At 49.0% G+C, this 26,300-nt stretch overlaps 1 protein-coding gene across 1 annotated transcript; it reads right to left on the bottom strand.

Annotated features, from left to right (window-relative positions):
- Window positions 1-800: 800 nt before the first annotated feature.
- Window positions 801-9,540, bottom strand: LOC134984035 (oocyte zinc finger protein XlCOF6.1-like). The gene is made up of 3 exons (XM_063949680.1): window positions 9,448-9,540; window positions 8,654-9,290; window positions 801-2,231 (listed from the first exon to the last, which is right to left on the bottom strand). The coding sequence occupies exons 2-3, from the start codon at window positions 8,982-8,984 to the stop codon at window positions 1,234-1,236; spliced, it is 1,329 nt and encodes a 442-aa protein (XP_063805750.1). The 5' UTR covers window positions 8,985-9,290; window positions 9,448-9,540; the 3' UTR covers window positions 801-1,233.
- Window positions 9,541-26,300: the final 16,760 nt, after the last annotated feature.

Here is a 26,300-nt window from a genome sequence, read left to right on the forward strand (position 1 = left end):
AGAATGCAGGCGCATGCTCAAGACGGGTGCTGCGCATGCGTCCGCAACTTTTTCTCAATAATTCCTTTTGGATCACACACTGCAATCCAACCTAAATTAGGCCCAGAGTCACCATCTTACAGACAGCCGGTGAAGGGAGCAGAGAATGGGTGTTATGTGGCAGGAACGGGCTGGTTAGGTAACAGCCTGGCTGCTGCAATCTGTACAAGTTACAACCGGTGCAATTCTATTGCTGGGAGACCCAGGTAGAGGACATTGCAGTAGTCTATGCGTGATGATACAAGTGCATGTATGACGGTAGGTAGATCTTCTGAGGGAAATAAGTGCTGGAGTCTGGCTATGTTCCTCAGATGAGGATCTGATTGTGGCTGATACCTGATGTCTAAGTGTCACTCCACCATCCAGGACACCAAGATTCTGCACAGGATCAGCATTTTGTAACTCGGAACCCACAAGTGTAAAGGCCCGTACACACTGGTCGATATATCGGCCGTTCTGTTGAACGGCCGATATATCGCGGGACCGTCGGCCAGTGTGTACGGCCGATACGTCTGTGAACTCCGTCGTTCACAGACGTATCGCGTCGGCCGCGCAGCACAGCCGACGGGCAATATATCTACCGATATATTGGCGCGTCGCTGTGTGTGTACGGGGCGGTCGGCCGACCGCCCGTACACATGCTGCGGCGGCCGGCGGTGATTGACAGCTGAACTGGGCGGGCGTGTGTACACGCCCGCCCAGTTCATGACGTCAGTCCCCGACGGATCGGGCAGTGTGTATGCACAGCACACTGCCCGATCCGTCCATAGATATATCTGCAGATCAATTGATCTACAGATATATCTATCAGTGTGTACCCACCTTAAGTCTGGTTGGTAACAAAGCAGAGCTGTAGCCCTGCCCTTTGTTGGTGAGCTTCTACCATATGGACCTGTTTCACCAGGACTCAGTCACAGCCAACTGGCATCACCCACACCTGGATCTCAGCTACACAACCATTTAGGATTGGTACTGGGTTCTCAGTACCCGAAGCAAGAGACAGGTCATCTGCATAGCAGTAGTAGATGAGGGCATGACATCTGATTATTTCACCCAGTGGTAGCATGTATATTGCAAAAAGCATTGGAGATAGGATAAGAACCTTAAAGAACAATGCATGGCAATTAGTATACTCCAGAAGACTAAAATGGTTCCTCACCTGAGTGATGTCCATTGCGTGCAACAAGAGCGGATTTATTTCTCAGACCATGGAAGTGGCTTCTCACTTGTGTGACTTCGCTGATGTGTAACAAGATGTGATTTGTGGGCAAAGGTTTTCCCGCACTCAGAGCAAGAAAATGGCCTCTCACCTGTGTGACTTCTGTGATGTCTAGCAAGTTGTGATTTCTGTGCAAAACATTTCCCGCATTCAGAGCAAGAAAATGGCTTCTCACCTGTGTGACTTCTCTTATGTATAACAAGATCTGATTTGTGTGCAAAATATTTCCCACACTCAGAACATGGAAATGGCCTCTCACCTGTGTGACTTCTCTGATGTATAACAAGTTGTGATTTCCGGATAAAACATTTCCCGCACTCAGAGCAAGAAAATGGCTTCTCACCTGTGTGACTTCTGTGATGCATAACAAGATCTGATTTGCGTGCAAAACATTTCCCACACTCAGAACATGGAAATGGCTTCTCACCTGTGTGACTTCTTTGATGTGTAACAAGTTTTGATTTCTGGATAAAACATTTCTCGCACTTAGAGCAAGAAAATGGCTTCTCACCTGTGTGACTTCTGTAATGTATAACAAGACCTGATTTGTGGGCAAAACATTTCCCACACTCAGGACATGGAAATGACTTCTCACCTGTGTGACTTCGCTGATGTGCAACAAGTTGTGATTTCCAGGTAAAACATTTTCCACACTCAGAACATGGAAATGGCCTCTCCCCTGCCCTACCTGTCTGATGGGTAATAAGCTTTGTGTTCTGTGTAAAACATTTGGCATCTATAAAACAGAGAAACACTGTATCTACTGTCAGAGCTGTAACAGATGCACCAATATCAGAGTGATCAGGAGAACATTTCCCAGGATCAGAGGGATCAGCTGATAGAGCTGGATGTATAATTGGGGTAATGGGGTTATCTCCTGGAGAATCCTGTATACTGTCATTATCTTTTATGTCACAATCCGGGGATAACATTAGATGTCCTTCTGAGATATTCCTGCTTGTGTGTCCATCTGCTGGAAATAAAATACATTATGGAAATGTGACATTTTCTGTAACAATATTAATCTTGTAAACAATAGAAGAAGACGACTCTCTGGGACACTTAATTGTAAATGTGTGTATATAATAAAACATAACTTTTAATGAAGGCTTTATAATATTGTGTCTCAGACTATCATTGTGTCCACCCTCCTGAGAACACTCACAATAACAAATGTAATATTATAATAAGACTTAGATATATCTCTCTCTTGTACTGGTAACTAACCATGAAGTATAAATGGAGATGTAGTCACTCGCCAAGTTCTATGTCAGCACCAATGTAAAACAATGGATGGGGAACATATCGTATGAATTGGAGATTCTAGATGAACAATAACATCAGTCATATGAGCTGATGGATCAGAGAAATGTCTCCTAACGTTACTCCTGGAAGCATTGGTAAGGCAGTATTCCTTTATGTGTGTGCTCATACGCTGGTAAGCCTGTACATGTGTTACTCACCCTTATATAAGGTATATTGCTACAGCAGAGTAGGTGTGGAACAAGGTATTTTACATGCAATACACCATATAATACACTGTAATCATCATCATCTGCTAGGTTATAATCCAGTCTTACACCCCCATCATCAGTGCCTTACCTCTAAATCCTCAATAGTAATAAGGATGATGTGTGTATGATACAGAGAATTACATATCAGAATCTATACTGCTGCCGCCATACTTCTGCTTCTCATACGTGTGCTACTGGCAGCAGTGAACATCTGAGTGAGAGTGCAGGGAAGACAGCAGAGTCTGATGAGAAAGAGATTGGATCTGCCTTTGCAGGGATGTACCACACCTGTCACCCCTGTTAGTATATAAAATAATACATAAGAGGGAGCGTGGTCCATCCAGACGTACTTTCTGGAGCTCGACTCACTAAGTGGCTTCTTATCTACCCCACCTGATAGCTCTCAGCTGCCGCTTGCACCAAGACCCAATCTATTAATTCCCCAACTCCTACTGCCCTAAAGCCGCGCGCTCTGCTCTCTTTGGACACTGTTCAAATTCTGGGGCTAAGTGCGCCCAGTCTTTCCTGCACGCTCCGGACACCTGACTTGGAGCAAATGCTCTCTCGCAACTGCTGGGGACAGAACGGGCTGCCCACAGTCACCGGAGCCCAGCGGTGATATTAGGAAGTGAGATGGCTGCCATTTTGGATCCTGGTGCCCGGCCATCGCATGCTTTGCCTTCAATGAGGTTTAAAATTGATATAAGCTGAGTGTCCTGGCAGCTAGACTGGGGTCACTACACTAAATTGAAGCAGTTGCCTGGAGGTGAAACTACCTTCTATTTATATGGTACCACTATAATCTACTTCCTCTCAGTCTACATGCAGAGCCCAGTATCAAGTATCGTCTGAGTACAGCTCATTACACTCTGATTACAACCTCACAGTATATTATTTTGTGGATTTACTGACTGAATATATTTTGCCATTTGTGTCTCTCTGTGCTGAGTACTTCACGTCTGTGATCACGCTGACCTCTAGTGGAATTTCTCACTCATTACTGTGTTATTTGAGTTGCATTACATCATGTTTACGTGAAACTTTGGCTCGGATACCCCCGTCACCCCGACTAAGAATGTCATTTTGAACTGAGTCATCTTGATGTAACCTCCTGACAGCGTACTACTGTTCCTTTTATTTATAGATCGTTTGTATTTTCCCATCTCTGAGAGGTCAGTCTCTTTGTAGCCGGCTTACCATGCCTCCAAAAAAGGTTAAAAGGTACCAAATCGGCCCCACCTGTCCATCTCTTTGGTACCTCGAATTCAGGTGGTCTTTCTGAGACCACTACATCATCATCTGCTTCTTCTTGCACAACCCAGCTGTAATGGCTGAAGATGTCTTAAGACACTCTAGATCAGAGATGGGCAATTATTTCAGCTGGGGGGGCCGCTTAACATTTCCAGCGAATATTCGAGGGCCACACACAAAATACACAAAAAGAGTCCCCTTTTTACACATTACAGCAGACAGCATGCCCTTTTTTACACATTATGGCAGACAGCCTTTTTACACATTACGGCAGACCTCGTTCCCCTTTTTACACATTACGGCAGATAGCGTGCCTTTTTACACAATACGGCAGACAGTCCCCCTTTTTACACATTACGGCAGACAGAAAAGAAATAAAGAGAATTATATTTACTGTCTCCGCTGGCTCAGGCTCTTCAGTGCAGCTTCTGCAGAGATCCCGGGCAGGGGAGAACGAGGAGGAGGGAGGTGGAGGAGGGAGCCGCAGCAGCGCTGTGTAATTGGTGGAGGCGCTGCTGCTGCTGTCCCTCTGCTTCACCATAGGCTGTTCTCCGCCGCTGTGAATGCTGGGATGCGCTTCCCAGCATTCACAGCGGCAGAGGGCAGCCTATGGTGAAGCAGAGGGACAGCAGCAGCAGCGCCTCTACCAATTACACAGCACTGCTGCTGCTCCCTCCTCCACCTCCCTCCTCCTCCCCCGTTCCGCTGCACTCTTCTCCTCTCCTCGGCGGGCGATATGACTCATTACATGCTTTGGGCCCCTGGACAGTGGCGGGCCCCAATGTAAGGCACTGGCGGTAGTTCCGCCCCGTAGCAGTCCCTACCCCCCTTTTCCCCCCTCCCCAAAACCTATATAGCAGTCCCTGCCCCCCTCCCCTAAACCTATATTGCAGTTTTTAACTCCCCTCCCCTGAACCTATATGTCAGCTTAAGCACTGATCCGTTTCAGTGGCTGGCTGGACAGGGGGTTAACCTGTTTTTCACACTGGCAGACGATCCCCGCTGTCCGATGATCCGCGCTGCTGCTGCTGCTGGCCGGAGTCACTGCTGCTGTGGCCTCTGCCCGCTCCTGCTCGCTGCCCGCTGCTCCTACTCACTGGCTGCCGCTCCTAATCACTGGCCACCGCTCCTACTCACTGCCTGCCCCCCATGCCACCCAGCGCATAACAGAGGAAAACCCGGTCAGCTGACCCTGTGACGTGACCGGAATTTCCTCAGCGGCGCCACGTTTGAGAGCAGTGTAGTGCAATGACAAGCGGCTCAGCCTGTCGGGCCGCTTGTCATTGCACTCTGATGGGGCACAGCGGGCCAGGCAGGATCGGTCCGTGGGCCGCATGTTGCCCACCCCTACTCTAGATGGTCCTCTTACTCTTCGCTCTATACAATCTATGTTATCTACATTTAAGGACTGAAATAACCTCAGAACTTAACTGCAATATTCAAGCTATGAGGTCCGATATCAGTGAGATTGGCACTCGTACAGACTAAGATGAAAGAGATTGTTGCGTCTCACAAAGATCTGATTTCAGCACATGACACCCTTCAGGAAGACATGGGCCAATATTTACTAAGAATTCGAGTTTGTCCGATTTGTTTTTTTTTTTTTTTTCTAAGTCCCAATCCGGGAATTCACTAAGCACCAATCTCGGCAGTGTTTGGACTATTCGTAATGGTTTGATTTGCAAAGTTCCGAAATACGAATGAATAGACCATCGGTCAAACACGGCTGTTATTTCATACAATACGGGCATTCACTATTCATTCGTATTTGGGTGTTAGTTTCTGAGTGCTCAAGTGCGGGTCTATTTTTTTTCGATTCGTTAAAAAAAGCAGCAAAAAAATAGATCTGCTTTTTCCAGTCGAGTTTGGATAACCATGCACGGATCAGTGAGATCTGTGCATGGTTATCTATGGGAAAGGGTCTGTTTAGTGTAAAAGCTGAAAAAAAAATTGCGTGGGGTCCCCCCTCCTAAGCATAACCAGCCTGGGGCTCTTTGAGCCGGTCCTGGTTGAAAAAATATGGGGTAAAAAATGACAGGGGTTCCCCCATATTTAATCAACCAGCACCGGGCTCTGCGCCTGGTCCTGGTTCCAAAAATACGGGGGACAAAAAGCGTAGGGGTCTCCCGTATTTTTGAAACCAGCACCGGGCTCCACTAGCCAGGTACATAATGCCACAGCCGGGGGACACTTTTATACTGGTCCCTGCGGCCCTGGCATTACATACCCAACTAGTCACCCCTGGCCAGGGTACCCTGGAGGAGTGGGAACCCCTTAAATCAAGGCCCCCCCCCCTCCAGCCACCCAAGGGCCAGGGGTGAAGCCCGAGGCTGTCCCCCCCATCCAAGGGCGGCGGATGGGGGGCTGATAGCCTTTTGAAAAAAAATTAATATTGTTTTTAGTAGCAGTACTACAAGTCCCAGCAAGCCTCCCCTGCAAGCTGGTACTTGGAGAACCACAAGTACCAGCATGCGGTGGAAAACCGGGCCCGCTGGTACCTGTAGTACTACTACTAAAAAAATACCCCCCAAAAAACAGGACACACACACCGTGAAAGTATAAGTTTATTACATACATGCACACCTCCATACATACATACTTACCTATGTTCCCACGAGGCTCGGTCCTCTTCTCCATGTAGAATCCTTGGGGTACCTGTGAAAAAAATTATACTCACATAATCCAGTGTAGAATCAGACCTTTGTATAATCCACGTACTTGGCAAAATAATAAAACGGAAACCCGACCACGCACTGAAAGGGGTCCCATGTTTACACATGGGACCCCTTTCCCCGACTGCCAGGACCCCCCCTGACTCCTGTCAAAGGGGGTCCCTTCAGCCAATCAGGGAGTGCCACGTCGTGGCACTCTCCTGATTGGCTGTGTGCTCCTGTAGTGTCTGTCAGGCTGCACATGGCAGAGATACAATGTAGCGCCTATGCGCTCCATTGTAGCCAATGGTGGGAACTTTGCGGTCAGCGGTGAGGTTACTTTCGGTCTACTTGAACGTAATGGCGCCGGAGCTACTGAATATATTTATACTGGCCACGTCTCCAAAACATGCTGTAACCTTATATGAATGCTTAGTTCAGCCCATCGCTGGCCAGTTTTACACAGGGGCTATAGCTGGTCCACCCAGGAGGGACCCGTATGCCTCACCCATGTGACAGCCGCAACATGAACCGGGGGACCCCCCTAGCAGAGCCAGCACACCCAGTTGAAGAAATTTAAAGTGCACTGGCTCCTTTGGACCCAGTCTATACCCATCGTACTAATGTGTTCCCAATATCCCTTATAGATGCTAGAGAAATAGGGGCTGATGTCTCCCGATGTATGAGATACACCAGAGTGTGGGGAGGAGACTGGTCAGATCTCTGGGCTGGTAACACACAGTGACATGATGTGAGGGGGAGAGCAGGAGTATAATAGGGGCTGATGGCTCCTGATGTATGAGATACACCAGAGAGTGTGGGGAGGAGACTGGTCAGATCTCTGGGCTGGTAACACACAGTGACATGATGTGAGGGGAGAGCAGGAGTATAATAGGGGCTGATGGTTCCTGATGTATGAGATACACCAGAGAGTGTGGGGAGGAGACTGGTCAGATCTCTGGGCTGGTAACACACAGTGACATGATGTGAGTAGGAGAGCAGGAGTATAATAGGGGCTGATGGCTCCTGGTGTATGAGATATATCAGAGAGTGTGGGGAGGAGACTGGTCAGATCTCTGGGCTGGTAACACACACAGTGACATGATGTGAGGGGAGAGCAGGAGTATAATAGGGGCTGATGGCTCCTGATGTATGATACACCAGAGAGTGTGGGGAGGAGACTGGTCAGATCTCTGGGCTGGTAACACACAGTGACATGATGTGAGGGGGAGAGCAGGAGTATAATAGGGGCTGATGGCTCCTGATGTATGAGATACACCAGAGAGTGTGGGGAGGATACTGGTCAGATCTCTGGGCTGGTAACACACAGTGACATGATGTGAGGAGGAGAGCAGGAGTATAATAGGGGCTGATGGCTCCTGATGTATGAGATACACCAGAGAGTGTGGGGAGGAGACTGGTCAGATCTCTGGGCTGGTAACACACAGTGACATGATGTGAGTGGAGAGCAGGAGTATAATAGGCGCTAATGTCTCCTGATGTATGAGATATACCAGAGAGTGTGGGGGGGGAGACTGGTCAGATCTCTGGGCTGGTAACACACAGTGATATGATGTGAGGGGGAGAGCAGGAGTATAATAGGGGCTGATGTCTCCTGATCTATGAGATACACCAGAGAGTGTGGGGAGGAGACTGGTCAGATCTCTGGGCTGGTAACACACAGTGACATGATGTGAGGGGGAGAGCAGGAGTATAATAGGGGCTGATGGCTCCTGATGTATGAGATATACCAGAGAGTGTGGGGAGGAGAATGGTCAGATCTCTGGGCTGGTAACACACAGTGACATGATGTGAGGGGGAGAGCAGGAGTATTGAGGTGATGGCTCCTAACGCCACACTGGGAAAATACATATTGCTCATTAGTTTGTACTGACAAAGGAGGGTGTAGTATAAGAGATTGCTGTAGTGACTGAAGGAGAATATGTGACTCTATTCTGTAATAAGTGTTTATTACTCACCTGTGCTGATATCTGTAGGGATCTCCTCCTCACACTGCTGATTACCCCTCACATACGTCTCATCTTCTCCCTCTAGATCTTCTGCCTTCATAGCAGTCACATACGTCTCTTCTTCTCCCTCTATATCTTCTGCCTTTATATCAGTCACATATGTCTCTTCTTCTCCCTCTGTATCTTCTGCCTTTATATCAGTCACATACGTCTCTTCTTCTCCCTCTATATCTTCTGCCTTTATAACAGTCACATACGTCTCTTCTTCTCCCTCTGTATCTTCTGCCTTCATATCAGTCACAAACGTCTCTTCTTCTCCCTCTGTATCTTCTGCCTTCATATCAGTCACATACGTCTCTTCTTCTTCCTCTATATCTTCTGCCTTTATATCAGTCACATACGTCTCTTCTTCTCCCTCTATATCTTCTGCCTTTATATCAGTCACATACGTCTCTTCTTCTTCCTCTATATCTTCTGCCTTTATATCAGTCACATACGTCGCTTCTTCTCCCTCTATATCTTCTGCCTTTATATCAATCACATACGTCTCTTCTTCTCCCTCTATATCTTCTGCCTTTATATCAGTCACATACGTCTCTTCTTCTCCCTCTATATCTTCTGTTTTAATATCAGACAGACGTTCTATCTAACAACAAAACAAAACACTATAATGACATTTGCATACAGTCAGATTAAACTGAGGTGAAACAGTATAATATCAGTGTATAAGACACACAGCTCCTCTACAGATCACATAGTGATGGTCACTTTGGTATATGGGTGAGAACTTAAATCAAACCTACCTGATCCTCCTGTGGGGTCCTGTGACTCTCCTCTGTACAATCCTGGGAATACAGAGGACGGGGACATCTCTCTGGGTTATCTCTGTTACTGGGCCCATCTGTAGGAGACACACAGTGACTGAGTACAGTGTATATATGTGATTATCAGGTGATGTGTGTATATAGGGGTCCCCATACCTGCTCTCCCCTGTACAATACATGACAGTCTCCTCTTACCCAGTGATGTGAGGGGGCCGGTGATTCTCCATCATCACGTCCTTGTACAGACCACTGTGCTCCTCTATATACTCCCCCTCCTGCATGGAGACATAGACAGTGACATCCTGACACCTTATAGGAACCTGACACACACACACAATGATACAGTCATCACCCAGACACGTTCCCTGGTGTTACTGTATAATGTCCAATACCAAGCAGTCACCTCTCCAGTCATCACCCGGACACGTCCCCTGGTGTTACTGTATAATGCCCCTTTCCCAGCAGTCACCTCTCCAGTCATCACCCAGACACGTACCCTGATGTTACTGTATAATGTTCCATTCCCAGCAGTTACCTTTCCAGTCATCACCCAGACACATCCCCCAGTGTTACTGTATAATGTCCCATTCCCAGCAGTCACCTCTCCAGTCACCACCCAGACACATCCCCCGGTGTTACTGTATAATGCCCCATTCCCAGCAGTCACCTCCCCAGTTATGTCCCTGTTTTAATACTGAAGATAAAAGTGATGTCACTGTGACATTCCCAGATCCCCTCACCTCCCCAGTCATGTCCCTGTATTATTACTATAGATATAAGTGATGTCACTGTGACATTCCCAGATCCCCCTCACCTCCCCAGTCATGTCCCTGTATTATTACTATAGATATAAGTGATGTCACTGTGACATTCCCAGATCCCCTCACCTCCCCAGTCATGTCCCTGTATTATTACTATAGATATAAGTGATGTCACTGTGATGCTCCCAGATCCCTTCACCTCCCCAGTCATGTCCCTGTATCATTACTATAGATATAAGTGATGTCACAGTGATACTCCCAGATCCCCTCACCTCCCCAGTCATGTCATTGTAATGATACGATCATACTGTAAATCTTGGACACTAATGTTTCAACAATAAATGTATATAAATTATTTATAAGAAACAATAATGGTGAATTGTATCTGTTAAAAAAAAACAATTTAGTAGTATCCTTTATTTATATGGTGCCAAAAGGGATCCGCAGCGCCCCTTACACAGTACATAAACGAGCAAAAAAAAAACCCACTTACAGTGTGAGACAATATAGGACAAATACAAGGTATATACAGAAATCCCGGGGTTAGGTGCCATCAAAGGGAGTATGGAGTATAAGATAGTGTAAGTAAGAGAAGGCAAGGCACATGATGGAGAAGGCCCTGCTCTTGTGAGCTTACAATCTAAAAGGTGAAGGGCTAACAGACCATGGTGACATAGAAGGGGTAGACTGTGAGCGTGGACAAGAGGGTTTGGGGGACAGTTGGCTGGGGTTGGTGAAGAAGTGGGTTTTGAGAGCCCAATTGAAGTTTTGTAGAGAGGTGGAGAGTCGGGTGGGGAGAGGTAGAGAATTCCAGAGAAAGAGAGCAGCACGTGAGAAATCTTGTAGGTAGGAGTGGGAGGAGGTAATCAGTTGGCAGGAGAGGCCTCTGTATACAAATGTTGGTACCTACCGGTAGATCCTTTTCTCGTAGTCCATAGAGGATGCTGGGGTCCACATTAGTACCATGGGGTATAGACGGGTCCACCATGAGCTATTGGCACTTTAAGAGTTTGAGAGTGTGGGCTGGCTCCTCCCTCTATGCCCATCCTACCAGACTCAGTGTAGAAACTGTTCCCAAGGAGACGACATACTTCGAGAGAAGGATATTACACAGATAGTGGTGAGCTTCATACCAGCTCACACATACAAGGCACGACAAGTCAACTAGCTTGAACTACTCAGCAACAGCTGAAACATTACTTACCAAGTAACAATGCAGTACTCAACTAAAATGAAGTTGTACTGAACCAAATAACATTTGCAGGAAAACGAAGCACTGGGAGGGCGGACGCCCAGCATCCTCTACGGACTACGATAAAAGGATTTACTGGTAGGTACCAAAATCCTATTTTCTCTTACATCCCAGAGGATGCTGGGGTCCACATTATGTACCAAAAGCTCCCAGAACGGGAGGGAGAGTGCGGAGACTCCTGCAGAACTGATTGACTGAACTTCAGATCATCAGCGGCCAAAGTATCGAACTTGTAAAACTTTGCAAACATGTTCGACCCTGACCAAGTTGCTGCTCGGCAAAGTTGCACTGCGGAGACACCCCGGGCAGCCGCCCAGGAAGACCCCACCTTACGAATAGAGTGGGCCTTAACAGATTTTGGACACGGCAGTCCTGCCGTAGAATAAGCGTGCTGGATAGTGAACCTGATCCAGCGAGAAATCGTCTGCTTAGAAGCAGGACACCCAATCTTCTTGGGATCATATAGGACAAACAGAGAGTCCGACTTTCTGTGACGAGACGTTCTCTTCACATAAATCTTCACAGCCCTTATGACATCCAAAGACTTTGAAGTAATTGAGGAGTCCGTAGCCACTGGCACCACAATAATAAGAATTTACTCACCGGTAATTCTATTTCTTGTAGTCCGTAGTGGATGCTGGGAACTCCGTAAGGACCATGGGGAATAGACGGGCTCCGCAGGAGACTGGGCACTCTAAAAGAAAGATGAGGTACTATCTGGTGTGCACTGGCTCCTCCCTCTATGCCCCTCCTCCAGACCTCACTTAAGGAAACTGTGCCCGGAAGAGCTGACACAACAAGGAAAGGATTTGGAATCCAGGGTAAGACTCATACCAGCCACACCAATTACACTGTACAACTTGTGATAACCATACCCAGTTAACAGTATGAACAACAACTGAGCCTCAGTAACAGACAGCTCAGAACAATAACCCTTGAGTTAAGCAATAACTATATACATGTATTGCAGAGAGTCCGCACTTGGGACGGGCGCCCAGCATCCACTACGGACTACGAGAAATAGAATTACCGGTGAGTAAATTCTTATTTTCTCTGACGTCCTAGTGGATGCTGGGAACTCCGTAAGGACCATGGAGATTATACCAAAGCTCCCAAACGGGCGGGAGAGTGCGGATGACTCTGCAGCACCGAATGAGCAAAGGCAAGGTCCTCCTCAGCCAGGGTATCAAACTTGTAGAACTTAGCAAATGTGTTTGAACCCGACCAAGTAGCAGCTCGGCAAAGCTGTAAAGCCGAGACCCCTCGGGCAGCCGCCCAAGAAGAGCCCACCGTCCTTGTGGAATGGGCTTTTACTGATTTAGGATGCGGTAACCCTGCCGCAGAATGAGCTTGCTGAATCGTGTTACAGATCCAGCGCGCAATAGTTTGCTTTGAAGCCGGAGCACCCAGTTTGTTGGGTGCATGCAGGATAAACAGCGAGTCAGTTTTCCTGACTCCAGCCGTCCTGGCTACATAGATTTTCAAAGCCCTGACTACGTCCAGCAACTTGGAAGCCTCCAAGTCCCGAGTAGCCGCAGGCACCACAATAGGTTGGTTCAAATGAAACGCTGATACCACCTTTGGGAGAAATTGGGGACGAGTCCTCAATTCTGCCCTGTCCATATGGAAGATCAGATACGGGCTTTTACATGACAAAGCCGCCAATTCAGACACACGCCTAGCTGAAGCCAAGGCCAACAGCATGACCACCTTCCACGTGAGATACTTTAGCTCCACGGTCTTAAGTGGCTCAAACCAGTGTGATTTCAGGAAATCCAACACAACGTTAAGATCCCAAGGTGTCACTGGAGGCACAAAAGGGGGCTGAATATGCAGCACTCCCTTAACAAACGTCTGAACTTCAGGCAGTGAAGCCAGTTCTTTTTGAAAGAAAATAGATAGGGCCGAAATCTGGACCTTTATGGATCCTAATTTTAGGCCCATAGTCACTCCTGACTGTAGGAAGTGCAGGAATCGACCCAGCTGGAATTCCTCTGTAGGGGCCTTCCTGGCCTCACACCAAGCAACATATTTTTGCCATATACGGTGATAATGTTTTACTGTCACGTCTTTCCTAGCCTTTATCAGAGTAGGAATAACTTCATCCGGAATGCCCTTTTCCGCTAGGATCCGGCGTTCAACCGCCATGCCGTCAAACGCAGCCGCGGTAAGTCTTGGAACAGACAGGGCCCCTGCTGCAACAGGTCCTGTCTGAGAGGCAGAGGCCATGGGTCCCCTGAGATCATTTCTTGTAGTTCTGGGTACCAAGTTCTTCTTGGCCAATCCGGAACGGTGACTATAGTTCTTACTCCTCTCTTTCTTACTATCCTCAGTACCTTGGGTATGAGAGGAAGAGGAGGGAACAGATAAACCGACTGGTACACCCACGGTGTCACTAGTGCGTCCACAGCTATCGCCTGAGGGTCCCGTGACCTGGCGCAATATTTTTTTAGCTTTTTGTTGAGGCGGGACGCCATCATGTCCACTTGTGGCAGTTCCCAACGATTTACAATCTGTGTGAAGACTTCTTGATGAAGTCCCCACTCTCCCGGGTGGAGGTCGTGCCTGCTGAGGAAGTCTGCTTCCCAGTTGTCCACTCCCGGAATGAACACTGCTGACAGTGCTAGCACGTGATTCTCCACCCATCGAAGAATCCTTGTGGCTTCTGCCATTGCCATCCTTCTTGTGCCGCCCTGGCGGTTTACATGGGCGACCGCCGTGATGTTGTCTGACTGAATCAGTACAGATTGGTTTTGAAGCAGGGGCTCTGCTTGACTCAGGGCGTTGTAGATGGCCCTTAGTTCCAATATATTTATGTGTAGAGAAGTCTCCAGACTTGACCACTGTCCCTGGAAGTTTCTTCCCTGAGTGACTGCCCCCCATCCTCGGAGGCTTGCATCCGTGGTCACCAGGATCCAGTCCTGTATGCCGAACCTGCGTCCCTCGAGAAGATGAGCACTCTGCAGCCACCACAGCAGAGACACCCTGGCCCTTGGGGACAGGGTGATCAACCGATGCATCTGAAGATGCGATCCGGACCATTTGTCCAACAGATCCCACTGAAAGATCCTTGCATGGAACCTGCCGAAGGGAATTGCTTCGTAAGAAGCCACCATCTTTCCCAGGACTCGCGTGCAGTGATGCACCGACACCTGTTTTGATTTCAGGAGGTCCCTGACCAGAGATGACAATTCCTGGGCCTTCTCCTCCGGGAGAAACACCTTCTTCTGTTCTGTGTCCAGAATTCCCAGGAAAAGCAGATGCGTCGTAGGGATCAGCTGCGACTTTGGGATATTCAGAATCCAGCCGTGCTGTTGCAACACTTCCTGAAAGAGTGCTACGCTGACCAACAACTGCTCTTTGGACCTCGCCTTTATGAGGAGATCGTCCAAGTACGGGATAATTATAACTCCCTTTCTTCGAAGGAGTATCAAAATTTCGGCCATTACCTTGGAAAATATTCTCGGAGCCGTGGAGAGACCAAACGGCAACGTCTGGAATTGGTAATGACAGTTCTGTACCACAAACCTGAGGTACTCCTGGTGAGGTGGGAAAATGGGGACATGCAAGTAAGCATCCTTGATGTCCAGCGACACCATAAAATCCCCCTCTTCCAGACTTGCAATAACCGCCCTGAGCGATTCCATTTTGAACTTGAACTTCTTTATATAAGTGTTCAAGGATTTTAAATTCAGGATGGGTCTCACCGAACCGTCCGGTTTCGGTACCACAAACATTGTGGAATAGTAACCCCTGCCCTGTTGAAGGAGGGGGACCTTGATTATCACCTGCTGGAGGTACTGGTTGTGAATTGCCGCCAGTACTACCTCCCTTTCCCTGGGAGCAGCTGGCAAGGCTGATTTGAGGTAACGGCGAGGGGGAGTCGCCTCGAACTCCAGCTTGTATCCCTGAGATACAATTTGTATAACCTATAGATCCACTTGTGAGCGAACCCACTGGTTGCTGAAGTTTCGGAGACGCGCCCCCACCGCACCTGGCTGTGCCTGTGGAGCCCCAACGTCATGCGGTGGACTTAGTGGAAGCAGGGGAGGATTTTTGTTCCTGGGAACTGGCTGCCTGGTGCAGCTTCTTTCCTCTACCCTTGCCTCTGGCCAGAAAGGATGCTCCTCTGACCCGCTTGCCTTTCTGAGGCCGAAAGGACTGCATTTGATAATACGGTGCTTTCTTAGGCTGTGAGGGAACCTGAGGCAAAAAAGTCGACTTCCCAGCAGTTGCTGTGGATACGAGGTCCGAGAGACCGTCCCCAAATAGTTCCTCACCCTTATAAGGCAAAACCTCCATGTGTTTTTTAGAATCTGCATCACCTGTCCACTGCCGAGTCCATAATACTCTCCTGGCAGAAATGGACATTGCATTAATTCTAGATGCCAGCAGGCAAATGTCCCTCTGTGCATCCCGCATATATAAGACAACGTCTTTTATATGTTCGATGGTTAGCAAAATAGTATCCCTGTCGAGGGAATCAATGTTGTCTGACAGGGTATCAGTCCATGCTGCTGCAGCACTACACATCCAGGCTGAAGCAATAGCAGGTCTCAGTAGAGTACCAGAGTGTGTATACACAGACTTCAGGATAGCTTCCTGCTTTCTATCCGCAGGCTCCTTTAGGGCGGCCGTATCCTGAGACGGCAGTGCCACCCTTTTAGATAAGCGTGTTAGCGCCTTGTCCACCCTAGGGGATGTTTCCCAACGTAACCTATCCGTTGGCGGGAAAGGGTACGCCATCAGTAACCTCTTAGAAATCACTAGTTTCTTATCAGGGGAACTCCACGCTTCTTCACACAAATCATTTAATTCATCAGATGGGGGAAAAGTCACTGGCTGCTTTTTCTCCCCAAACATAATACCCCTCTTGGTGGTAACCGGGTTAATATCAGAAATGTGCAATACATCTTTCATTGCAGTAATCATGCATCGGATAGCTTTGTAGACTGAACATTTGTCTCATCCTCATCCACACTGGAGTCAGACTCTGTGTCGACATCTGTGTCTACCATCAGAGCTAGCGGGCGTTTATGAGCCCCTGACGGCTTCTGAGTCGCCTGGGCAGGCGCGGGCTGAGACCCCGGCTGTCCCAAGGCTGCTGCGTCATCAAACCTTTTCTGTAAGGAGTTGACACTGTCGGTTAAAACCTTCCACATATCCATTCAATCAGGTGTCGGCCCCGTCGGGGCGACACCACATGTATCTGCCCCTGCTCCGCCTCCACGTAACCCTCCTCATCAAACATGTCGACACAGCCGTACAGACACACCGCACACACACAGGGAATGCTCAGACTGAGGACAGGACCCCCACAAAGTCCTTTGGGGAGACAAAGAGAGAGTATGCCAGCACACACCACAAGCGCTATATAACACAGGGATTTTACACTGCTAATAAGTGATTTTCCCAATAGCTTGCTTGTGTGTATCGATTTGCGCCTAAAATTTATGTGCCCTCCCCTCTCTTTTAAACCCGTCTTGTACCTGGATACTGCAGGGGAGAGCCTGGGAGCGTGCTTCCAGCGGAGCTGTGAAGGGAAAATGGCGCTGGTGTGCTGAGGAAGAAGGCCCCGCCCCCTCAGCGGCGGGCTTCTGTCCCGCGTTTTCTTTAACTTAATGGCGGGGTTTTTTACACATACACAGTTAGTAGACTGTATTATGTGTATATTTAGCCAAAAGGTAATATAATTGCTGCCCAGGGCGTCCCCCCCCCAGCGCCCTGCACCCTACAGTGACCGGAGTGTGTGGTGTGCTGTGGGAGCAATGGCGCACAGCTGCAGTGCTGTGCGCTACCTTAATGAAGACCGGAGTCTTCTGCCGCCGATTTCATCTTCTTCTTCTGTCTTCTGGCTCTGCAAGGGGGACGGCGGCGCGGCTCCGGGAACGGACGATCGAGGTCAGGCCCTGTGTTCGAACCCTCTGGAGCTAATGGTGTCCAGTAGCCTAAGAAGCACAAGCTAGCTGCACGCAGGTAGGTTTGCTTCTCTCCCCTCAGTCCCACGTAGCAGTGAGTCTGTTGCCAGCAGATCTCACTGAAAATAAAAAACCTAACAAATACTTTCTTTCTAGCAAGCTCAGGAGAGCCCACTAGGAGCACCCAGCTCTGGCCGGGCACAGATTCTAACTGAGGTCTGGAGGAGGGGCATAGAGGGAGGAGCCAGTGCACACCAGATAGTACCTAATCTTTCTTTTAGAGTGCCCAGTGTCCTGCGGAGCCCGTCTATTCCCCATGGTCCTTACGGAGTTCCCAGCATCCACTAGGACGTCAGAGAAAGGTTGGTTAATATGAAATGCCGACACAACCTTTGGAAGAAACTGCCAACGAGTCCGGAGCTCAGCTCGATCTTCGTGGAAGATCAAGTAAGGGCTTTTACAGGACAAAGCCCCCAGCTCGGACACACGTCTAGCAGAAGCCGAGGCCAACAAAGTGACTGCCTTCCATGTAAGAAATTTGACCTCTACCTCCTGTAGAGGTTCGAACCAATCCGACTGGAGGAGCTGCAACACCACGTTAAGGTCCCAAGGCGCCGTAGGCAGTACAAAGGGAGGTTGGATATGCAGAACTCCCTTCAAAAAGGTCTGAATGTCTCAGGGAGGGCAGCCAATTGTTTCTGAAAGAAAATGGATAGGGCTGAAATCTGGACCTTCACAGATCCCAACCTCAGACCCATATCCACTCCTGCTTGCAGGAAGAGTAGGAAATGTCCCAGTTGAAACTCCACCGTAGGAAACTTCTTGGACTCACACCAAGAGACATATTTCTTCCAAATACGATGGTAATGTTTAGACGTTACTCCTTTCCTAGCCTGTATGAGGGTAGGAATAACCTTCTTCGGAATGCCCTTCCGAGCAAGAATCAGGCGCTCAACTTCCATGTCGTCAAACGTAGCTGCGGTAAGTCTTGATAGGCGAACGGCCCCTGCTGCAGCAGGTCCTCCCGAAGAGGAAGAGGCCTCGGCTCTTCTTGCAGTAGATTCAGAAGGGCTGCATACCAAGCCCTTCTTGGCCAGTCTGGGGCAATGAGGATCGCTTGAACACCGAAGCTTCTTGTTGAGACGAGAGGCCATCATGTCTATTTGGGGTAAACCCCAAAGATCTGTTATTTCCTTGGACACCTCCGGATGGAGTCCCCACTCTCCTGGATGGAGATCGTGTCTGCTCAGGAATCTGCTTCCCAGTTGTCTACTCCCAGAATGAAGATGGCTGACAGCGCTAACGCATGTTTTTCTGTCCAGAGAAGTATTTTTGACACCTCTGACATTGACGCTCTGCTCTTCGTTCCGCCTTGTCGGTTTATGTAAGCCACTGTTGTTACGTTGTCCGACTGCACTTGAATGGCCTGATTTCTTAGAAGAGGGGCCGCCTGAAGAAGACCGTTGTAGACGGTTTTGAGTTCCAGGATGTTGATGGGCGGGCCGGCTTCCAGACTTGACCACCGTCCTTGGAAGGTTACTCATTGAGTGACTGCTCCCCAGCTCCGAAGGGTCGCATCCGTGGTTAGAAGGACCCAGTCCTCAATCCCGAACCTGCGGCCCTCTAGAAGGTGAGGCAAGTGGAGCCACCAGAGGAGTGAAATCCTTGCCTTTGGTGACAGACGAATTCTCTGGTGTATGTGGAGATGAGATCCCGACCATTTGTCTAGGAGATCCAGTTGGAAGGTCCGAGCGTGGAACCTCCCGAACTGGAGAGCCTCGTAAGAGGCCACCATCTTTCCCAATAGGCAAATGCACTGATGAACCGACACCCGGGATGGCTTCAGGACCTCCCGGACCATAGTTTGTATCACCAATGCCTTTTCCTGCGGCAGAAACACCTTTTGCACTTCCATGTCCAGGATCATTCCCAGAAATGATAACCCCTGGGTTGGTTCCAAATGTGACTTTGGAATGGTTCAGGATCCAACCATGACTCTCGAGGAGGCATGTTGTAAGAACAATGGATTGCAGCAGCTTCTCCTTGGACAATGCCTTTATCAGCAGATCGTCCAGATATGGAATGATGTTCACACCCCGTTTGCGGAGGAGAATCATAATTTCTGCCATCACCGTGGTAAACACCCTTGGTGCCGTGGGGAGGCCGAATGGCAGGGCCTGGAACTGGAAATGACAGTCCAGCAATGATATCCAGAGATACCAGGAACTCCCCCTCTTCCAGACCTGATATCACCGCCCTGAGAGACTCCATCTTGAACTTGAACTCCTTTAGAAAGGGGTTTAATGATTTTAGGTTCAGAATGGGCCTGACCGAACCATCCGGTTTTGGTACCATGAAAAGGTTCAAATAGTAACCTTTGTTCTGCATGTGAGGTGGTACTGGTACAATGACCTGTGCCTCCACCAGTTTTTGGACAGCGTTCTGTAGTACAGTGCTGTCTGCCAACACAGTTGGCATACCTGATTTGAAAAAAATGATGAGGAGGGAGACTTTGAAATTCCAGCCTGTATCCCTGGGATACAATATCTATCACCCAGGGATCCAGGCCGGACGATACCCAGACGTGACTGAAGTGTCTTGAGTCTGGCTCCCACTGGCCCCATATCCAGGCCGCGCGGTCCACCGTCATGCAGAGGACTTTGGCGTACCTGAAGCAGGCTTTTGCTCCTGGGAACCTGCAGCTGCAGGTTTCTTGGACTTAACTCGACCTCCCCTAAAGAAGGAATTGGACGTTCTGTTAGGCCGAAAGGACTGCGTTGCAGGTGAAGAGAAGGACTTCTATGGAGCAGGTGCTGCTGAGGGAAGAAACGGAGACTTACCCGCTGTAGCAGTGGATTTCCACGCATCTAGCGCTTCCCCAAAGAGAGCCTCACCTGTATAGGGTAGGGACTCCACACTTTTCCTGGATTCCGCGTCGGCCGACCACTGGTGCAGCCACAGTCCCGACGAGCTGAAGATATTCCCACAGCCATGGAACCCAGGTCTTTCATGGATTCTACCATAAAACCTGCTGAATCATGTATGTTGCGTAAAATAAGATTTTAAACCTACCGGTAAATCTATTTCTCCTAGTCCGTAGAGGATGCTGGGGACTCCGTAAGGACCATGGGGTATAGACGGGCTCCGCAGGAGATAGGGCACCTAAAAAGAACTTTTACTATGGGTGTGCACTGGCTCCTCCCTCTATGCCCCTCCTCCAGACCTCAGTTAGAGAACTGTGCCCAGTGGAGATGGACAATACAAGGCAGGATTTAGAAATCCAAGGGCAAGATTCATACCAGCCCACACCAATCATACCATGTAACCTGGATCATACATAACCAGTTAACCGTATGAACAATAACAGTAACGGTCCAAGACCGACTCCAACTGTAACATAACCCTTATGTAAGCAACAACTATATACAAGTCTTGCAGAGTTTCTGCACTGGGACGGGCGCCCAGCATCCTCTACGGACTAGGAGAAATAGATTTACTGGTAGGTTTAAAATCTTATTTTCTCTTACGTCCTAGAGGATGCTGGGGACTCCGTAAGGACCATGGGGTTTATACCAAAGCATCCAATCAGGCGGGAGAGTGCGTATGACTCTGCAGCACCGACTGAGCAAACGCTAGGTCCTCATCAGCCAGGGTATCAAACTTGTAGAATTTAGCAAAAGTGTTTGACCCCGACCAAGACGCCGCTCAGCAAAGCTGTAATGCCGAGACGCCTCGGGCAGCCGCCCAAGAAGAACCCACCTTCCTAGTGGAATGGGCCTTAACCGAATTCGGTACCGGCAATCCAGCCGTAGAATGAGCCTGCTGAATTGTACTACAGATCCAGCTAGCAATATTCTGCTTCGAAGCAGGTGCGCCAATCTTATTAGCAGCATACAGGACAAACAGAGCCTCTGTTTTCCTAATTGTAGCCATCCTGGCTACATAAATCTTTAAGGCCCTGACTACGTCCAGGGATCTGGAATCCTCCTGGTCACTTGTAGCCACAGGCACCACAATAGGTTGATTCATATGGAATGAAGAAACCACTTTAGGCAAAAATTGCGGACGTGTCCTCAATTCAGCTCGATCCACATGAAAAATCAAGTAGGGGCTCTTGTGTGTAAAGCCGTCAATTCTGACACGCGCCTTGCTGATGCTAAGGCCAACAACATGCCCACCTTCCAGGTAAGAAATTTCAACTCAACCTTGTTAAGCGGTTCAAACCAGTGTGATTTTAGGAACTGCAACACCACGTTCAGGTCCCATGGTGCCACTGGAGGCACAAAAGGGGGCTGGATGTGCAGCACTCCCTTTACAAACGTCTGGACTTCTGGGAGAGAAGCCAATTCCTTCTGAAAGAAAATCGAGAGGGCCGAAATCTGTACCTTAACAGAGCCTAATTTCAGGCCCATATCCACTCCTGTCTGTAGGAAGTGGAGAAAACGACCCAGATGAAAATCTTCCATAGGTGCATTCTTGGTCTCACACCAAGACACATACTTTCGCCAGATACGGTGATAATGTTTTACCGTCACCTCCTTCCTAGCCTTTATTAAAGTAAGGATGACCTCTTCCGGAATCCCCTTTTTCGCTAGGATTCGGCGTTCAACCGCCATGCCGTCAAACGTAACCGCGGTAAGTCTTGAAAAACACAGGGCCCCTGTTGCAACAGGTCTTCCCTCAGAAGAAGAGGCCAGGGATCTCCTGTGTCTCTTGTAGATCCGAGTACCAGGCCCTTCGAGGCCAGTCTGGGACAACGATTATCGTCTGTACTCTTCTTCTTCTTCTTATGATCCTCAACACTTTTGTGATGAGAGGAAGAGGAGGAAACACGTAGACCGATTTAAACACCCACGGTGTTACCAGAGCATCTACTGCTACTGCCAGAGGGTCCAGAGACCAGGCACAATACCTCCGAAGCTTTTTGTTGAGGCGTGACGCCATCATGTCTATTTGAGGAGTTCCCCAAAGACGCGTTACGTCTGCAAAGACTTCTTGATGAAGTCCCCACTCTCCTGGATGGAGATCGTGTCTGCTGAGGAAGTCCGCTTCCCAGTTGTCCACTCCCGGAATGAAGACAGCCGACAGAGCGCTTACGTGATTTTCCGCCCAGCGAAGAATCCTGGTGGCATCCGCCATCGCGACTCTGCTTCTTGTCCCGCCTTGGCGATTCACATGAGCAACTGCTGTGACATTGTCTGATTGAATCAGAACCGGTAGGTTTCGAAGAACTCTCCGCTTGTCGAAGGCCATTGTAAATGGCCCTGAGTTCCAACACATTGATGTGTAGACAGGACTCCTGGTCTGACCACAGTCCCTGAAAATTTCTTCCTTGTGTGACTGCTCCCCATCCTCGGAGGCTCGCGTCCGTGGTAACCAAGATCCAATCCTGAATTCCGAACCTGCGACCCTCCAGCAGGTGAGTACTTTGCAACCACCACAGGAGAGACACCCTGGCCCCTGAGGACAGAGTTATTTTCCGATGTAAGTGCAGATGGGACCCGGACCACTTGTCCAGAAGGTCCCATTGAAAAGTCCTTGCATGGAACCTTCCGAAGGGAATGGCCTCGTAGGCCGCCACCATTTTTCCCAGAACTCGAGTGCATTGGTGAACTGACACCCTATTCGTTTTTAGCAGGTCTCTGACCATGTTCTGGATGTCCTGGGCTTTCTCCAGTGGGAGAAAGACCTTCATTTGTTCCGTATCCAGTATCATACCTAGGAACGTTAGCCGAGTTGTCGGAATCAACTGTGACTTCGGTAGATTTAGAATCCAACCGTGTTACTGGAGCACTCTCAGAGAGAGCGCCACGCTGCTCAGCAATTTCTTTCTGGATCTCGCTTTTATTAGGAGATCGTCCAAGTATGGGATAATTGTGACTCCATGCTTGCGCAGGACCACCATCATTTCCACCATTATCTTGGTGAAAATCCTCAAGGCCGTGTAAAGACCAAACGGCAACGTCTGAAATTGGTAATGACAATCCTGTACAGCGAATCTCAGGTATTCCTGATGGGGGGAATATATGGGGACATGAAGGTACGCATCCTTTATGTCCAGAGACACCATAAACTCCCCCTCCTCCATATTGGCTATTATCGCTCTGAGGGATTCCATTTTGAATTTGAATCTTTGTATGTACAGGTTTAGGGACTTCAGATTCAAAATAGGTCTGACCGAACCGTCCGGTTTCGGGACCACAAATTGGGTTGAGTAGTAACCTCTTCCCTGCTGGTTCAGGGGAACCCTGATTATTACTTGCTGTAGACACAGCATTTGAATTGCAGCTAGCACTACATCCGTTCCGATGTGGAAGCTGGTAGGGCCGATTTGAAAAATCAGCGCGGGGGCACCTCCTCGAATTCCAGTTTGGAACCCTGGGAAACTATTTCCAACACCCAAGGATTCAGGCCTGAGCTGACCCAAGCCTGGCTGAAAAGTCGAAGATGTGCCCCCACCGATGCGGACTCCCTCAGGGGAGCCCCAGCGTCATGCTGTGGGCTTTGGAGTAGCCGGGGAGGACTTTTGTTCCTGGGCACCTGCCGAAGCAGGTGCTCTTCTGCCTCTGCCCTTACCTCTGGCGAGGAAGGAGGATCCCCGACCTCTTCTGGACTTGTGCGACCGAAAGGACTGCATCTGATAGGGTGGTACTTTCTTTTGCTGTTGGGGAATAAATGGTAAAAAGTTTGATTTACCTGCTGTAGCTGTGGAAACCAGGTCCGTCAGCCCATCCCCAAACAATACATCTCCCTTATAGGGTAGAACTTCCATATGTTTTTTGGAATCTGCATCACCCGTCCATTGGCGAGTCCATAAGGATCTTCTCGCAGAGATAGACATGGCATTGGCCCTAGAATCCAGCAAACCAATGTCCCTTTGAGCATCCCTCATAAATAAGACTGCGTCTTTAATATGGGTTAGAGTTAAGAATATAATATCCTTATCCATCTTATCAAAATCAGCTGTCAGCTCATCTGTCCAAGCTGAAATCGCTCTACACACCCATGCCGACGCAATTGTCGGTCTAAGGACTGCTCCAGTATGAGAATAAATACACTTTAAGGTAGTCTCTTGCGATCTGCAGGGTCCCTAAGGGCAGCTGTGTCAGGAGACGGTAGCGCCACTTTCTTGGACAAGCGCGTCAGGGCCTTGTCCACAGTGGGAGGTGATTCCCAACGCTTCCTGTCCTGTTTAGGGAAGGGTTATGCCATATAAATTCTTTTGGGTATCTGCGGTCTCTTTTCCGGAGTCTCCCAAGCTTTTTCAAAGAAATCATTTAGTTCATGAGATGTGGGAAAATTTATAATCTGTTTCTTTCCCTTAAACATGTGCACCCTTGTGTCGGGGACCGAGGGTTCATCCGTAATATGCAACACATCCCTTATTGCCACAATCATACACTGAATGCTTTTTGTCACCCTAGGGTGCAATTTCACTTCGTCATAGTCGACACTGGAATCAGAGTCCGTGTCGGTAGTAGTGTCTTGTGTTAAGGGACGCTTTTGAGACCCCGACGGGCCCTGTGAGTCGGTCCAATCCGAGGATTGACCCCCTGATGTCCCCCCTAATTCAGCCTTATCAAGCCTCTTATGTAAGGATGCCACACTTGCATTCAACATATGCCACATGTCCATCCACTCCTGAGTCGGCACAACCGACGGGGACACACCACTCATTTGCTCCACCTCCTACTTGGAAAAGCCTTCCGCTTCAGACATGTCGACACCACGTACCGACACCCCACACACACAGGGATTAACCTATAAGGGGACAAAACCCCAACCAGGCCCTTAGGAGAGACAGAGAGAGCGTATGCCAGCACACACCCAGCGCTTAATAACACTATGACCAGATAGCGTTTATATATATATATATATATATATATATATAAATAAAATGACCAGATTCCCACTCACTGCGCTCAAAATGCCCCCCTCCTCTTTTTTCCAGCCTGTGTTCAGCAGGGGAGAGACCAGGGAGCCAGCGTTTTCCTCATGCAGCTTCTGTGGAGAAAATGGCGCTGGTTAGTGCTGGGGATCAAGCTCCGCCCACCCGACGGCGGGCTTCGGTCCCAGTGATTTTTGTTATAGAAAATGGCGGGGGATCGTAGAATTACTGCCCAGCAGCCTAATCTACCTTGTCAGTGCCCAAATTAGAGGTTTATTGCTGCCCAGTGCGCCCCCTCCCCCCCCCCTGCGCCCTGCACCCTTCAGTGCTGCTCTGTGTGTGTGACTGGGAGCAATGGCGCGCAGCGGTACCTCATGAAGATCTGATGTCTTCTGCCGCCTATGATGTCTTCTGCCTTCTCATACTCACCCGGCTTCTATCTTCGGCATCTGTGAGGAGGACGGCGGCGCGGCTCCGGGACGAACCCCAGGTGAGACCTGTGTTCCGACTCCCTCTGGAGCTAATGGTGTCCAGTAGCCTTAGAAACAGAGCCCAACCATTAAGCCAGCCCTGCTTCTCTCCCCTCAGACCCACGATGCAGGGAGCCTGTTGCCAACAGGACTCCCTGAAAATAAAAAACCTAACAAAATTATTTTTCAACAGAAAACTCTGGAGAGCTCTCTGCAGTGCACCCTTCTCCTCTGGGCACAGAATCTAACTGAGGTCTGGGGGAGGGGCATAGAGGGAGGAGCCAGTGCACACCCATAGTAAAAGTTCTTTTTAGGTGCCCTATCTCCTGCGGAGCCCGTCTATACCCCATGGTCCTTACGGAGTCCCCAGCATCCTCTAGGACGTAAGAGAAATATAAAGCAACGTCATCCCTTTCCATCGTATCCAAATCCTCAAGTAAGGTAGCCGACCACTTTACTATAGCCTATGCAATCCATGCACTAGCAATAGTGGGACATAATATGGCCCCTGAAGCAGTGTACATTGATATAAGCGTGTTATCA

Source organism: Pseudophryne corroboree, assembly GCF_028390025.1.
Source record: "Pseudophryne corroboree isolate aPseCor3 chromosome 3 unlocalized genomic scaffold, aPseCor3.hap2 SUPER_3_unloc_30, whole genome shotgun sequence".
Lineage (NCBI taxonomy): Eukaryota > Metazoa > Chordata > Amphibia > Anura > Myobatrachidae > Pseudophryne > Pseudophryne corroboree.